This window comes from Carassius carassius, chromosome 13 (assembly GCF_963082965.1).
Source record: "Carassius carassius chromosome 13, fCarCar2.1, whole genome shotgun sequence".
NCBI lineage: Eukaryota > Metazoa > Chordata > Actinopteri > Cypriniformes > Cyprinidae > Carassius > Carassius carassius.
Window position 1 is genome coordinate 26,669,344 of NC_081767.1, and position 17,414 is coordinate 26,686,757.

A 17,414-nucleotide genomic window follows, 5' to 3' on the forward strand; every position below is an offset into this window, starting at 1 on the left:
AAACGCACTATAAGCGGCTAGAACTCATTTCAACTCACCGGTGTCTTAACAGACAAACGAGCTGCAGATGAAACTGAATTAGGCATTTGTTGTTGGTTTAATCTTTTTAAGCACATCAAGGCTGGTCCTTATGAGATTCCCCCTCACCTTCACTGCTGTATTGTCTACTCCCACAGAACTATTAAAAACTACAGGGGATGGGAGGTCACTGCTTTTGTCTCCCTGCTAACCACAGACACACTGCTGCGCACATCCAATATTTCACAGCTGAGCTTATTAAGACTCGCACTAACAGCATGGAGAAGTCTACATTACAAAGTGTTTCTCTGTTCAGTCACAATCAGGGACTCTAAATGCATGAAAACTTATCCTTAAATGTGAATCCTGGGAGATATATATATATATATATATATATATATATATATATATATATATATATATATATTATCCATTTAACAAATAAACAGCAAGCTCCAGAAAGGGTGAATTTCAGGAGGCACTCATGAAACATTAATTTCAAAGGATGGATGTGTTTGAAGCACCAATTGTTAGACCTTATTGTTTAAACACAAAAAAGAAAAATCCCTCTTAGTTTGTGATAGTGATATTGCTCAGAGTATTGGTCTCACTTTGCATTGCTCTTCTTGTTTTAATGTTCTGAGCAATAATACATATTGTAATAATTCAAGTTGCTTTTCCCTCCAAATGAGCAAAATTGGACAAACCTGACAAAGTATTTTGTTGAATTCAGAAAACTCTTCATTTAAATGCTTTAATATTAAATCATTTGTGTAAATAATTCTTATAACATATTAAAAATATAATCATATTAAATATTAAAAACTCTGTCTGGGGTCTAACAAAGACTTCACTGATCATAGACACAGGGGCTTCACGCCAAAGAGGAGGCAAAAACCAACCTGAGCATGGTGTGACTGAAACCATGGAGAAGAGGTTAGCAAAGGCAGTCAGGGCAGGAATGAGCTGGCTGTCAGAGATCGTAAGACAGCACAGAGTCATTGTGCTGATATTAGCACACATCTCTGAACTCTCACTGCTGACAAATTGAGCTTAATTAGTTCAGCTGTTTGTTCAGAAGCAGCTATAAAACTATACATAAAAGGGAAATAATACACTTGGACAGAGCAGTTTCTCCACCTCATGGATAAGGGCCTGTCTTTTAGCGCCCCCTTTTGGTCATAGCTGTAAAAGACGAAGCAACCAATTCATAATATTTTTTTACACTTTCTATTCATCAAAAAATCTACTTGAGACAAATATTAATAAGCACAACTGTTTTCAACATTGTTACCATAAATGTTATCATAGCACCAAATCAGCATATAAGAATGATTTCCGAAGGATCATGTGACACTTAGGAGTAATATATGGCTGCTAAAAATTCATTGCCATTAAAGGAAAAAAAATGACATTGTTAGCAACCATAAAATACTTTTTTAAAAAACATTAAAAATCTTACCGGCCCCAAATGTTATTAAATTCTGCCACTCATTGGCCTAAGTACAATGAAATGAGGGAACAGGGTATAATATTGGAACCAAGTTTTATGACCCCAATTTATTAAATACTTGTGAATTTAAACATTTGGAATGAGTTAGGGGACAAAAGTTATTTCAAAGCAATTGCTATCACTATAATAAATGCAGAAATCACTCAATTGCTTATTGGGTGTTTCTTCAAATATAGCAACACAACTAGGGCCACATTCTACACAAATATTTTTGTTGTCTTTTAACCTATTTTTTAAATCATTGATTTCACATTTTAAGATAATCAAGTCTACAATCAGAGATTGTAAAGGGCAAAAAAAAAATATCTGTACATTAGATTCAAAGAGTAACACATATACAAACAAAAGTTTCCAGAACACATACCACAGCTGGGTTGATTTGGATGTTATTAAAAGTATTTTGTGTGTGTATATAGATCACACACACACACACACACACACACACACACACACACACACACACACACACACACACAAACTGTTTAAATTACATCGAAATCAAGCTGTTGTGTGAAAGTGCCCTTGGTTGACGAAATACCTAATTGCTAATGTAAAGTCAAGTGAATCCCTTAAGCAAAAGCCTTAAAGTCTGATGTGTTTTCAATCTAAATAAATAAGGGAATAATAATAATAACAACATGGTGCATTACTACATAAGCAGAACATTGCTCCAAGGCGTGTTTTTTATGTCGTAATAATAACTCCATGTCCCTTTTTTACACAATAATCTGCACATTCATACATTAAGTGATGAGTTGCAAGTTAATATTATATTTGATTCTCTGGCTACAGATCTGCCAATGATAAAACACTGCATTAAATACATGACCTCGCATCAAAACCATATTCTCTCCAAAGGGAGAATATCTGATATTGGTTAATAACTTGGAAAAAGCTTTTCAAAGGATATGAGCATTGAGTAAACAGAGCATAAAACTAATAAGAGCGGGAAACACCCGTTACAGCTGCTGCAGATCAACAGCCAATATGCTATAGCTTAATTTGTATTAATAATTAAAACACCTCTTCACATACAATCCACAGTTTACTCTGTACTAATTAGGCCTAAACACAGTTTATGGCTCTATGTTGAAGAGTAAATGGCAGGATCCCTGTGTAAAACATATAACAGATTTTGCTTTACACAGTGGGGCAAATTTCAGATTTAAGTATTGACTTCCTTTTCATTTAATGGGTAAATTGGCCACAGGCCACAGCATGAAGTGGAATTTACAGAACAGCAAATCAAGAAATTTAACACAGTCACACAACAGAGCAGTTACAACAACCGGCAATCCAATGGGTTCATACTTAAGACTTTGGGTAAATTAGAGCACATGTTTTTTTACAACATAAAATATACACATGTGGAATTTCAAATATTGACTATTAAGTAAGAAAATGTTAAGGACTTAAGCTATTAAAATTAAATGAATGACAGTGGAAATGCAGCCATGACAAAGTCATCATCATCTATCATGCTGAAGGTGTTAATTTCGAAATAATGAACAGCTCATTATATATGTATATTATCCCACTTTTTACAAAGCTACTTGAATATATAGACATTAAATATTAATATGAAATGATTGTATTAGCATAGAGATCTACCATTTAGGAATACGCAGTCATGTACACAATTTATAGTTACACAGTGTTGTCTTGAACAATAAGAGTTATTATTCTGAAATATTTCACTGTTGTGATTGTGTTGTGATGAATTAATAATGTCATAATATTTTCAGAAATACCATGTTGCATGATAAAAAAATAAACATGTATAGTGTATGGGTAACTGGAAATAAAATAAATTATTTGAAAACTAAAGTTTAAAGCAGTGATATTAATTTCTTTGAATTCCATTCAATTTCCCCCCAAATTCAAATAGAAATTAGCCTACAATTCTACACCAAGTTCAAATTCATAATTGCACACAACCATGTTGCTAACAATCATTTAACGCTTTATGAATCACCTACACATAGAAAAAAATCGACTGTTAGAAGCTACTGTAATATTCTTCCAGGACATTATTCGTAAAGTGCATTTTTTTAAACCCTAAAATACAACACAGTGCAATGCTTAGATCGAGATTCGCATAAAACACACAGGAAAAAATCAATATGGACAATTCCTTATTAACACAGTAGGCCTACATTGGGCTCTATTTTTACTGACATTTCTAACAGTGTATTTTACAAGGCACTGAAGTCATGTTTAGTTATCAAGTTAAAATTGCTTTGTACTTGATCTGTGCTGCCATATCCATTATCAGGTCCCAGTCGATAAAAAAAATCAAAGAACTCGGGTGGATCGAGCACTAATACGCCTTTTATCATACTCCACACACACAGGCAGAGTATAGTGAAGTCATTACACACACAGGGGTAAGTAGAAACGTCACTTCCTCTTCTATGTGGCTACATTGGTACGTGGTTAAAAACAGCAAGGGCGCCACGTACACATTATGAAAAGATAGGTCTTTTTAAGAAAAGTCTTCCCAAGTCGTAGATCCATCGTCATTTTAGCGTGTCTTTCTAAATCGCCGAAGGGAGCAGCATATTTTTCATTTGAAACAAGGGGTGGAGACTGAAGTTTCCAACTTGATCTGCACAGGTTTAGAGAAGCAAACTTGTAACACAGTAAGTAGCCAATATAAAAGACAGCTGGCAAAGTTTTCCTCTTGCATGTTTTTCGGGGAGTTGTTGATCTATTATATAAGTTATATTATGGGATGAATAGAGCTTTATTGAGACAATGGCTAGATTGTCTAAGCATCTCTTACCTAACGTCATGTAACTGTCGTTTGATGAGCTGCTGTCCTGTTTTCTTATAAATATCTTCAAAGCTGGATCTGCTTCTGGCAAGTTATAGTTTCCCAAGTCAAGGTTTTCTCCGCTTCGTTAACTTGTTTTTTTTCACAAGTACAGCACAAGGTGACTAACGTTACATAAAATGACTAGGCTATATATAATTATGACTTTCTCACCTAACGCGTAAATGTATTAGGCCTATAAAATTAAATTAAGTGCAGATAATTATTATATATTGCCATGGAAAGAAAATACTTTTCACAAAAGTGCCACGTCAGATTCAAAAACAGCTTAGGTTTATAACTATGTTCGATTCACAAATGAATCATTCTTTTGAGTCGTTTTAATGAGCCGTTTAAAACCGTTCCCAAATTTGGATTAAACGATTCTGAAATCGTTCTCACGTTAACGATTCCCCTCAACCGTCTTTAACCTTTGCGAAATAATTGTAGTAGAAATATTTCAAATAAACACACTGGAAATGTTTATTTTAGTTTTACATACATGATAGTTCATTTAATAAAGGTAGTTAAGTCGTTTTTTTTCTTCTTTTAAACCGAATCTTTAAAATGCTAAAGAGTCGATTCAATGATATGAGTCTGACCACCCTTTACTAAAGTTCGCTTTAGGACAAACTTGATATTAATGATGCACTTGTTTGTTACGTCATAAAGTTGATTCAAGACCCTGATTCGTTGCACTCATTCAATGATTGCTTACGTGTAACTGTTTATCTTTATTGTCCTTAGTAAATGTACATTTAGGTATGACTAAAGGATAATAAACGATTCAATTGAAATATTGTATCACAACATTTCATATTGCATCTGCTGTACGTAAATTTAATTATTTCTTAATTCCACTTAAATAAAGATGTATAATTTAAGTGTAATAGTCATTTCGTCCAAATTATTGCTTTATGAACTTTGGTATATAAGGTCTGATATGCAATAATTTGATTTGTCCTTAAATAGTCCAGTCTACCTGTTCGCAATGTTGGCAGGGTGTTGCAGGTTTGTTTTTGTTTACAGAGTAAACCGGTCTGCCTTGTTTTATCAGTGCTTGTTGGGTTAAAGCCCATTTTTAGTCCCAATCTTACCCCTTGTTTTATGTGTCTTCTCCTGCCCAAATTCTGAATTCTTCTGTGAAAAACCAAGAAGGTTATTCTAACTGCCACGTCTTGTTTGTATTTTTTTATGTAGAGTTAAAATGACTGAAAACAATCAGCAACGGGGTGAGTTGCCTGAATACTTGAAGGATGAGCCCCCAACAGGTACTGCAATTAATGCTGACATTTCTTGGTGAAAGTGACTTGCAACAGTTATTCTTTTTTACAACAATCAAGTTTTTTATCTTAGCACAGTCATGCCAAATGAATAATTTTATACAGCTGTCATTGGTACATCTTCATGCAAGAGAATGATAACGGTTTGTGCCACATAGTGGTGCTCTTGCACAATCCAAGACTGACACTAGGCCATTGCCCTACTTATTTCCCAGTCTTAATTATCCAACTTACTAGATTTGGCTATAAAATTGTAAATGTGGTTATATTAGTAGGTATTGGTTGTAAAATTGTTCCTCAAAAAGTGTTTAGACGCATACAGATGTATGACTGGCACTGATGTAGATGATGACAATTCTAATCAAGTGGCAGTTATTTTAAGCACACTTTTCAAGATAAAAATTTCACTCAATACTGTCATTTTGAATTTTCATTCATTTTAATTAATAAAATGATACCAAAAAACTGGTAAATTGTGAAAAATATCCACAATAGTTATATCCAGAAATAAATCAAATAGAGTAACTCATTTGTAATTCTTTTGTCAGATACTCTGTTCTACTCATTGAAAGTGAAGCCTTTAAAGTATAACATCAAATTAAATCGTAATTAATTTTAATTATTAATTAATAATTAAATGTGGCTAGTATTTCTAATTGTTGGAATGTCTTTGCCTAATATTTTTTTTATTTTATTAACTGAAAGTGAACACTTCAATTGAATCAGGAAAATAATTATTCTAATTAATAATTACTTTTAATTAAAATGTGGTTAGTAATTTTAATTGTACATTTTATTTCATGTTATTTTATTTTAATCTAATTAAAGTAAAATCTTTAATTGACTTATAAAATTAAATGAAATAATAATTACTAAAATATGAGTTCTTCACTTTATACATTTGTTTTTATTTTGTTTTAATTGTAAGTGAATGCTTTAAATGAACTATGAAGCTAATCTATTGAATAATTACTTTTAATAAAAATATTGCTAGTGTTTTTAATCGTATAAAGTTCTTCATCTAATAAATTTATTAAATTTAATCCAAGTGAAAACTTTTAGTATTAAATTGCATAATTACTTTTAATATGTATCATTTTGATTTGTATAGTTTTTCACCTTTATTTGAATTTTATTCCATTTTAGACAGCTGCACTCTTATCTTATCGGTTTAATATTTTCAATATTAACATTTCATTTTATATCCTGTAGATACCAACAAAGATCATCCTCAACCCCAGCCTGGCATATTCTCCAGGGTGGCCGGTGGTCTGTTCAGTGTCACAAAGGGAGCCGTTGGGGCCACAGTGGGTGGAGTCGCCTGGGTCGGAGGGAAAAGCCTTGATCTCACAAAAACTGCTGTAAGCTCAGTTGCAGCTGTTCCAGCAATGGGAGTAGGGCTCGTGAAGGGAAGTGTGTCTGCCGTGGCTGGTGGTGTGACCGCCGTCGGCTCCGCCGTCGCCAGTAAAGTTCCCATTGGCGGAGGCAAGAAGAAGGATAAGTCTGATTGAATCACGTGACTCGAAGGTACTTTTGTCCGACGTGTCTGCATCATGTCTTCTTAGACTCCAGAGTGAGTTGATTGTGGAGATCCTGCTTGTGTTAACAGCATATTTGGACCATATCCGTCTGCCTGACAGGACCAACAAGAAGACATTCGCAAACTGGGTCCTCCACGCAAGAACCTTTGTTTCCGTGTTCTATTGGAATATGACATTAAGTCGAATTGTTTATGTATGAAGTATTAAATATCTGACTAGAGTTGGATACATGGACCTCTAAATGTTCCGTTTATGCTTTACTGAGCACACAAAGACACACACTTGTGCCTCACTGTACACACAAAGAATCACATGCTTTAAACAGACCTTACAGTTGAATTGCTCCAAGCCAGTTGTAGGGATGAAGATCAATCAAGTGTCCCTTTTGGTGCTGTGGGGGGAAATCTCAGACTGTGTGGTGCTGATGGTGGTGCTCCATCCATCTGATTGATTGTTTGTGAGATTACTTACTTTGAGCCTCTGTGGTCCATGATGAACTCCAGCGATCACTCTCTGTGTCTCCCTGAAAAACAGAGAAAGCACAATCCCACACACATAAACTCACACATTAAAGGCTGGTGTGTTTAGATTTTGCCAAACAACTCCAAAATTACAATTGCGAGCCACAAATCTGAATGCTGAAAAAACTGCGTTAGTTGTTTGTTTGTTTGTTTTAGGGAAACATGCATGATTATCTTCATCAAAACGCAAGTCTTTCTGTTTTGATGACAATAGCTGTATTGCAATACCCAATGACATTTTCTTTTCTGTAAGTCATTCTATCTGTGCTTTTGCTTCTTTATTCCATTTGCTCTTTTAAATCTTTAATGTGAATTTGTTTTGTTTTGTTTTATGGGCCAACAAAGAACCACATAAAGTGGAAAAGTATAATATAGTACTTTCTTCTGTCAAATATTTGTGTTCCCTTTACCAAAGATTAAGATTGGAAAAAGAGTTCAGTGTATTTGCAGACTGTTTTTGTTTTGTTAATGTTAATATGCAGTATACTTTATGGTATTCAGTGTACTCTCTTTTATTTAGATAGGTAGTTATCAAATATATATTAATGTGTTGTTGTTTTTTGATTTGAGACAATCCATATTTCAGTGCATTAATGTGAATTCCAAGGACCTGAATAAAGAGACACCACAGTTGCTTCCAATTCTAACTCTTCTGGAAAGTACAGTAGCTGAATTTGCACAAAATGGCCAAATGTAATTTAAGGCCCAGTCACACCAAGAAGGATTAAAAAGAAAAAAATCTAAACCGAAATATATTAGATATACTATATGAAAAAAAGCTAATTCTAAATAATAATATTAGTATTAATAAATACTACAATGGTAAATAAAAATGCAAAAAGAAAATTAAAATACTAAAATAGCAGCTGAAGTGAAAGTGACATTGAGCCAACTATGGTGACCCATACTCAGAATTTGTGCTCTGCTTTTAACCCATCCAAAGTGCACACACTCATTAGTGAGCACACACACACCCAGAGCAGTGGGCAGCCATTTATGCTGTGGTGCCCAGGGAGCAGCTGGGGGTTCAGTGCCTTGCTCAAGGGCACCTAAGTCGTGGTATTGCCAGACCAAGATTCAAACCCACAACTCAAGGGTTAGGAGTCAAACTCTCTAACCACTAGGCCACAACTTCCCCAGCTTTATAAGCTGACACTTATAGCTAATCAAAATCCTTCCTACTTTAAGGCATGCACTGAAATTATGTTCACAGACCATAACTGAAGTGCTCTTAGAATAAACATTGTTGTCTGCTGGTGTGGATACTTGTATAGTTATAGTTATTGTTAGACTTTCATCATTTAATTCTTAGTGTAAATGGGCCTTTAATCTAGTCTGGTTTGTAGTTACTGTTCTGATTTATCCTGTGTCTGAAGTTCAATACCACAAGATTATGGACTGTGCCATTGCCCCATGGCATCCACTGCCTCTTTTGAATAGAAATTGGTAACCAGATGTTTTTTTTTGCATTAAATGTCAGCCAATCAAGTCATTAATTCATTCAGTCATTTTTTTTTTTTGCCAGTTGTACTGTTGATGTTTAAAGCAGGATAAAGAGTTGAGGAAGGGGTCCTTTTGTAATGCTGGAACAGAAAAGGGGCCACTTTACTTAAAATGTTTGTCTAACCTATTAGTAATGGATGTAGCTTATATAAACAAACCTATTAATTAAAAATGTGGGGTATTTATTTTTGTGGCCATGGAGAATGAACAATGGACAGATCCATGGCCTTCCTAAAGGGTTTTGACTACAGAGTAAACCTTAATGCATCAGTTAAAAAAAAAGAAAAATCAAATAAAACAATTTGGAGCACAAAAGGTCCCTTTTGTGCAGGAAAAGTGATTTTTCCTTATATGGGAGTCTGTACCTTACAGGGAGAGGTGGTGGTAAAGCCTGTCAGTGGTGAAAAAACACTTGCAATCAAGTTCCAGTCCCAAGGTCATGCTGGATGTCAAAGTCTAATGCTTAGGGAATGAGGCGACAGGGGTCTTCCCCACTCTGTCACCTCCTGGAACAAATTAATTCCTCACACTCCTGCAGCTTCTCTTTCAGTAAACACTTTAAATCAAAAGTGTACAGTGAAACTCACTCTGGAGCAGCCATAATCATTGACTTTAGCCTTTTGATACTGGAATGGTAGACGGTGCTCATTCTGCTCAACTGAGTTATGAATACCCTGTGAAGGATACGTAGTGTATGTTTTTACTTATTCGTAGTCTGTATATGCATGTCAGTGTTGATGAAAGATTTTAGAGCTTGTCTAGCTAGGGCAATGAAGGTTAAAAGGATATCCGATGCACCCAGAATTAGACATTCACGTCCCAATTTTTATTTTCTTTTTCCCCACATCCACTTACAATCTCCATGATTCAGGCAAATCAATAGTGAGCCTATATGTAACTCACCATGAACTGAAGGGGCTTTACACTTCAAAGACCAAATATAAGTGTTTGAGTTTTTACAGGAGGTGGTGTAAATGCTTTGCTGTACTTAAAATAAACAAATACAACACGCTGACCGTTTTAAAAAACTACTATATATGCTTTGGCTAAAAAAATTAACAGTTCAGAATACTGTCTTTTTTGTTACTTATAAAACCTTGTAGGCTAATTAAAAATGTATGTGAGAAGAGAATGAATGTTGCTTTTTCCTGTATCATTCCCATTAGACAAATACATGCTATAATCCACCTTTGGATGAGTGACATTTGCTTCTTAAGCCTGAACTTGTTTAAGTGTTTTTTTTTTTTTATACGTTTATTGGTTTTTAACAATAATAGCACACACACACACACACACACACACAAAGAAGCAAACTACCACCCACAGGATTTTTTCCGAGCTATGTCTACCTGACCAAGTTCTATGGTTTCTTTTGTTGAGTCCGGTATAAGATGGCAAAAAAAGGAGACCAGGTACATCTACAAGTATCCACATTTCCCTTGAGAGGTGCATTAATTCTTTCTATGCCTGAATTTGTGATGCCATAATAGTGAGATGTTGTTAAAAAATAAATTATCATAAATTAGGAGAATCATTTTCCATGTTACAGTGTTTTTTTAGTATTATAAACTTTTTAAATAGTATTTCTTACTAAATTAAATAATATTAATTATTTAAATATTATATTCAATATTTCTATTTAACATTTATGTAGCTTTTATTAATATTTTGAATTAGATTTTATTTTCCGTTTAAGTTTTAGTAATTTAGTTTAAATTTGTTTTGTTCCAGTTTTAGTGATTTTTGTACAATACTTGAATACTTATTTTATTTTGGGTATAGTTGACAAGTCAACATTTTGAATTTTCATTTAGTTTATGTATTCTTCTTCTTCTATTATTTAAATGTTTATTTTAATTCAGTTTTATTTAAGTAAACAAAAACGTTTTTCAATAGTTTGAAGTTTTGAATAAGAATAAAAAAAGAACACAGGTTCCTCAAAGAAACCTTGCTTATCAGATCAGCAGACAAACAAAATTAGAATAAAACAATTCATGTTGCTTGTAAAAACCTCTGCATGATTCATCACCGCCATTTCACTCTGTTCTTTAGCTTTAATACCCATGTCTTAATGAATAAAAGCTTGCTTTCTTCCCATTGTCACACTTTAACAGACAGATTGGAACTTTAAATCCTTTAGGCTTTGAAAGGTATTTAATCAAATTCTTTTTTAAGATAAAAACTTTTGATGCAAAAGATCTGCGCTGAGAGATATAGACAAAACAACAACAAATATATAAAACATGCACCATAATTAACAAAATATCAAAATACATACTTCAATAACTGATATATGATTTATATGTGAGTTGCCTCTTGTGAAAGAGACTGTTAAAGGATTTATCGCATTGTCAGCCATGTTTAGCATCAAACTCACAAGACATACAAGCTCTGTCGACATACACATCCACCCATTCCACTGAGATGCATCATAGTCTAGAATCAGTTACAGTGGGCCTGTGAAACACTACACATGAAATTGAGGAAAACATAATTTATTTACATGTCTGCTCTTTGATTAAAGTAGCCATAAACAACAGGCAGTAGGGAAGTGATTTTTTTAATCATTTCTGTTTTCAACCAACAGCACAAGAAACAATCAAAGAGTTTGCTTGGCTTTGATCTAGAAAATACATGTCATGTTTTCTTATCGGAGCATGCATGGCTGTCGTAGAGTGATATGTTTAATTGCCCCAAAGAAAGGAGATGATCAATTTTATGTTGCTGCCTTGTTTGTTCTTAACTTCTAATAATTTAGAACCATAATGAGAAGGCAGCCTAACTGTTTACAATGCAAATAAACCAATTACAATGTTAATGTGAGAAACTCTAGAAGAAGGTCATTTTTCCTCATTTAAAGGAACATCCTCTGCTAACAATGCAGGCAGTGTGAGAAATTAAATGGCTTTTTCCTGTACTAATTTACACACCCTCAGGCCATTTAAGATGGAGATGAGTTTGTTTTGAATTGGGAGAAATGTATAATTTCATCACTTGCTCACCAGTAGATCCTCTCCAGTGAATGGGTGCCGTCACAACAGCTGATAAAAACAACAAAATAATCCACAAGAAATCCACATGACTCCAGTCCATCAATTAACGTCTTGTGAAGTAAAAAAAAAAAAAAAACCCCAGCATGTTTGTAATGACGTCAATCACGGCATCCGGCGTTTCCCTGTTGCCATGACAACACAGTTTATCAAACTGCTCATCTGGGTAACTGAAACCAAAGCTACTTTTACTTACGGAATTTCACTTCACAGAATTGCTCTCTCTTGATTCATACTGTATAAATATACTACATATATAAACACTTATTAAACACTTTAATAGCACTTTAATATATATATATATACAGCTAAGGACAACAATTGGATGTCCCAGAAGGAATATGATTTTCTACTCTGCAAAGACCCTCATATTCCATCATTTTATATGTTGCCAAAGATACACAAGAATTTAGAGACTCCACCAGGTAGGCCCATAGTCAGTGGAAATGCATCGTTGACAGAACTGGCATAACAGTATGTTTACTTTTTTTTTTTTTTAAACCATATGTATTTATGCTTCCCTCTTATCTTCAAGACAGTGCTCATGTGCGTAATAATATTAATGACATAAAAATGTAGGGAAACTGCTGTTGGTAACAATAGATCTTGACTATAAGAATAGAACAATAGATCTTAACATTGATCATACAGAAGGACTTGAGGATGTTGTGGTTCGGAGTCTGAATTACATGTTTCATGAATATATCAATGGCATAAATCATAATTTGAAATTGAGCCTGGAGTACTCAGGGTCCAAAATTTATATCCTTGATCTAAAAATAATAAATTTTAATGGTGTGTTACACACTTTTTTTTTTTTAAAGAAATTAAACAGAAATACCATTCTTAGAGCTAACAGTTTTCATCCACCTTGGCTGATTGAGAATATGCCACATAGCCAGCTCCAAAGATTGAAACGTATCTGTGACTTAGAAAATGATTTTGAATTTCAATTACAGGATATGACTGGTAGATTTTGAAACAGAGGTTATAATTCGAAAGTTCTAACAAGAGAATAGAGTGCAACAACGTTCTAATATTAATTCTAATCGGGTCTTTATCTCTACAAATTATAGCCATGAGGCTACACATATTAAACTTATTCTAAATTCTAATTGGGACATCATAGAAAGTGACAGCACTCTTAGGAAAATTTTTCCAGAAGAAACAGTGGATAAGAAATAAGGTGGTACGTAGTTATCTTCCTGCCCTTGAGAAGAAAACTCGGCTTTGTTCTCAACAGGTAATTTTAAGTGTGGGGGTTGTAAATATTGTAATGATATGGTGAGAACAAATAACTTTACTTAGATTATGTCTGGAAAAAATTATCCAATTGAGTCCATTACTTGAAATTCCTCGTGTATAATATAAAGGTTAGGTTAGAATGTGAGTGTGGACATTTCTACATTGGTCAAACCAAAAGGAAATTATGTTTAAGAGTGTCTGAACATAAATATGCTAATGTGTCTGTATTTATATTGTTATGTGCATATTACACGTTACTGATATATAAATATATGACATTATATATATTAGAAATAAAGGTACAATAGCTGTCACTGTTGGGGTACCTTTGATAAGTACATATTAGAACATAAGTGTACCACCCAATTGACAGCTGTTGTACCTTTATATATATATATATATATATATATATATATATATATATATATATATGAGTATATTATTGCACTGATCATTTATTCAGACAAACAATCTTCTGTTTGTTTGTTTTTTGGTGCCTTATCATGTTACAATGGTTCAAAACTTGTTACAATCCATTCACAACAGTATGGGTGTAATATACATTTCTTTGTTTTCTAGCCTTGGAGGAATCTTTGGGGTCACTGTAATTTTAGTTTGCCAAATGGATACTCCAAACGACCTGATACTTTAGTTTGTCTGAATACATGATCCAAGGAATGATCTGAAATAAATATAAAAGGCCCAATAAAGCTTTTCAGAGGTTGTTAGCAAGATTCTCTCCATTGCCTCCAACAGTAATACAACAAGAAGATTCATGGATACATGTGAAACCCAAAGGTATAGTAATGTACAGACTTATTTGACTAATTTTATTTATGGATATGAGATTTTTGACATCTGCATAGTAACTGAGTTTCAGCGACCAATTTTCTGTATTTCAAGGTGCCTCCCTGTTATTTTCTCTTTTTGTCGTTCTTGTAATAAATTTTTAGCTAATCCAATTTGGCTTCTCCGGTTCAGTTCACATACTTTAGTCTGTTTCTAAGTGTTTCTTCAGTTTCAGCCACTTTTATGTCCCATGAGTTGATCTAACACGGTCTTTACTTTTTGTTTTATGAAGGTCACATTAAATAGACTTTCAGTTTTAAAATCTGATCATAAACTTACATACATTTTTAAAACTATTACTGAAAAATGTATTTGTCAAAAGGATTCACATAATGTTTTAAACAAATGATGACAATTATGATTTCAATTCTAAATCAAAGTCCTAATAAATAATAATAACTTGACAATCATTTTGCCCGATCTTTAATCTACAAAGTCATGGAGTGGTCACCTTTTTCCCCAGGCTTCTTTTACAAAACTTTTCCCCTTTCTCTCATTAAATACTATATGGTTGTGTTGAGTGATGGAGGCAAGGTCGGATCAGATCTCCCAAGTTTTATACATGTGATAGGTCCCTTACATCAGCGACTCAAGCTTCTCAAAGTTCAGGCTGTACCTATAAGTCTGTAGAGCCATGTACTAATTATTCAAAGAACAGGATTAACCTGAACACAAGGGTACTTCACTGATGCATTTTTGGTTCAATTGTTGTTTTGTTATGCTGTACATACCATACACAAGTTATTAAGCGTATTCCATACTTTAGACCTATTCCATCTAAATGCTCTTATGAGCATCCACCAGCTCCCATGTGGCTTTTAGCAATCTCGTGATGTTTTTTGTCATTTTACATTAACTCATAAGAGATGAAAGGTGCTTTGAAAAGCATCACATCCTTGAGATCTGTTGGGATTGCTTATGAACAGAGCTCTGAAAAATAAATTCTCTTAGCACTAATGCATTAAGGCTGCTTATGCAACACACAAAAGTCTGGAGCGTAATATGATTTTGTTGGGGTCATCACTATGAAGGAAAAGAAAAACGCTGCCAGATCTTTTGGAAAACATCTCTGCATATACTAAATGCTAAAAGCTTTGAGGTCTTGAATACAAATAGTTTATAAAAATATACACATGTAGTTTTCTGCATTAATCTGATAATGAATGTCTCCATCTACAGGTATGATAATATCACTATAATGAATGTGAATCAAAACAAGCTCTTTGTCAAGCTCCAAAATGTCAAATAAATATATAATGAAAATATATATTTTTAATCTGAACATATTTGGAGAAATTTAGCATCTCTTGCTCACCAATGAATCCTTTGCAGTGAATGGGTGCCGTCAGCATGAGAGTTCCAACAGCTGATAAAAACATCACAATAATTCACAAGTAATCCACATGACTCCAGTCCATCCATTAACATTTTGTGAAGTAAAAAGCTGGGTGTTTGCAATAAACAAATCCATCATAAAGGTGTTTTAACTTTAAACCATTGATTCTGGACCAAATACATATCCATAAACCATTATAACTCTTTCTCCAGTGAAAAAGTCAATCCCCTGTTGTCCTCTCACAAAATACACCAACATACAGTATTTGTTTATAACTGTTTTGGGCTGTTTTCACTTGTAAAGGGTGCTGAATCTGTGCATATTTCTCTCCTGATTCACACAAGTTTTTTTTTCAGCAAAATTATAGGTAGAGAGTTAAAACCTACACTTGTAATGATACATTTGTTTTTTACATACAGCTTTCCACTTAACAAGACATTAATTGATTGATTGATTAAGGATGTGTGAATCACTTGGATTACTAATCACGTGGATTATTGTGATGTTTTTATCAGCTGTTTGGACTCTCATTCTGATGGCACCCATTTACTCCAGAGGGTCCATTGGTGAGCAAGTGATGAAATGCTGAATTCCTCCAAACATCATGCATTAATCATATATATTCATGGACAGCAGGTCAAGAAATCTTTATTAGTTTCTTTATGTAGAAACTTAATTTTCTGTAAAGTTGTTTTGCAATGATTTGTATCGTAAAAAGTGCTATACAAATAAACTTGAATTTAATTGAATTGAATTATTCCATGTCTCTGTGACGAGTGGGGCAGGGCCGAGGGACATGGGACCGAGGCCGGTGGAGTGATTGGAGATGAGCTACACCTGTTCGACCCGCTGGTCTCGAGGCCCACGGAGGAGATGGAAGGATATAAAACTGGAGCGACGACAGTGAAGGACGAGAGAGGACCAGGCCTGGGCTTTTAGTTGTGTTTTGGTTTTTATTTGCGCGCACCAGTCGTCCGTGAGGGGCTGGTGCGCTGTTTTGTGTTTATTTTGCTATTAAAGTTTCATTGTGATTGTACGCCGGTTCCCGCCTCCTTCTTCCGGATGAATATGAAAGGTTTTATCATTACAGTGGTGCCGAAACCCGGGAGAAGGAGGGACGCGCTGCTGAAGATCCCTCGCCGCTGTGGTGAATCCGCGGTGCCAACGAGCTGGCGAGGAGTGTGCCGCTATGTACGCTCGAGGCGGTGGACTGGAGCGAGTTGCCGGGGACGGGCGAGCTCGCTGCCGACCGCCCGCTATCTGGAGGGCACCCATTTACTCCAGAGGGTCCATTGGTGAGCAAGTGATGAAATGCTGAATTCCTCCAAACATCGGGGACGGGCGAGCTCGCTGCCGACTGCCCGCTATCTCATTCTGATGGCACCCATTTACTCCAGAGGGTCCATTGGTGAGCAAGTGATGAAATGCTGAATTCCTCCAAACATCATGCATTAATCATATATATTCATGGACAGCAGGTCAAGAAATCTTTATTAGTTTCTTTATGTAGAAACTTAATTTTCTGTAAAGTTGTTTTGCAATGATTTGTATCGTAAAAAGTGCTATACAAATAAACTTGAATTTAATTGAATTGAATTATTCCATGTCTCTGTGACGAGTGGGGCAGGGCCGAGGGACATGGGACCGAGGCCGGTGGAGTGATTGGAGATGAGCTACACCTGTTCGACCCGCTGGTCTCGAGGCCCACGGAGGAGATGGAAGGATATAAAACTGGAGCGA

At 34.8% G+C, this 17,414-nt stretch overlaps 1 protein-coding gene across 1 annotated transcript; it reads left to right on the plus strand.

Moving 5' to 3' along the window:
• The first annotated feature begins 3,915 nt into the window (after positions 1-3,915).
• On the plus strand, positions 3,916-7,947 carry LOC132156244 (transmembrane protein 263-like). Its single transcript, XM_059565162.1, has 3 exons — positions 3,916-4,173; positions 5,547-5,617; positions 6,842-7,947. The coding sequence occupies exons 2-3, from the start codon at positions 5,554-5,556 to the stop codon at positions 7,138-7,140; spliced, it is 363 nt and encodes a 120-aa protein (XP_059421145.1). The 5' UTR covers positions 3,916-4,173; positions 5,547-5,553; the 3' UTR covers positions 7,141-7,947.
• Positions 7,948-17,414: the final 9,467 nt, after the last annotated feature.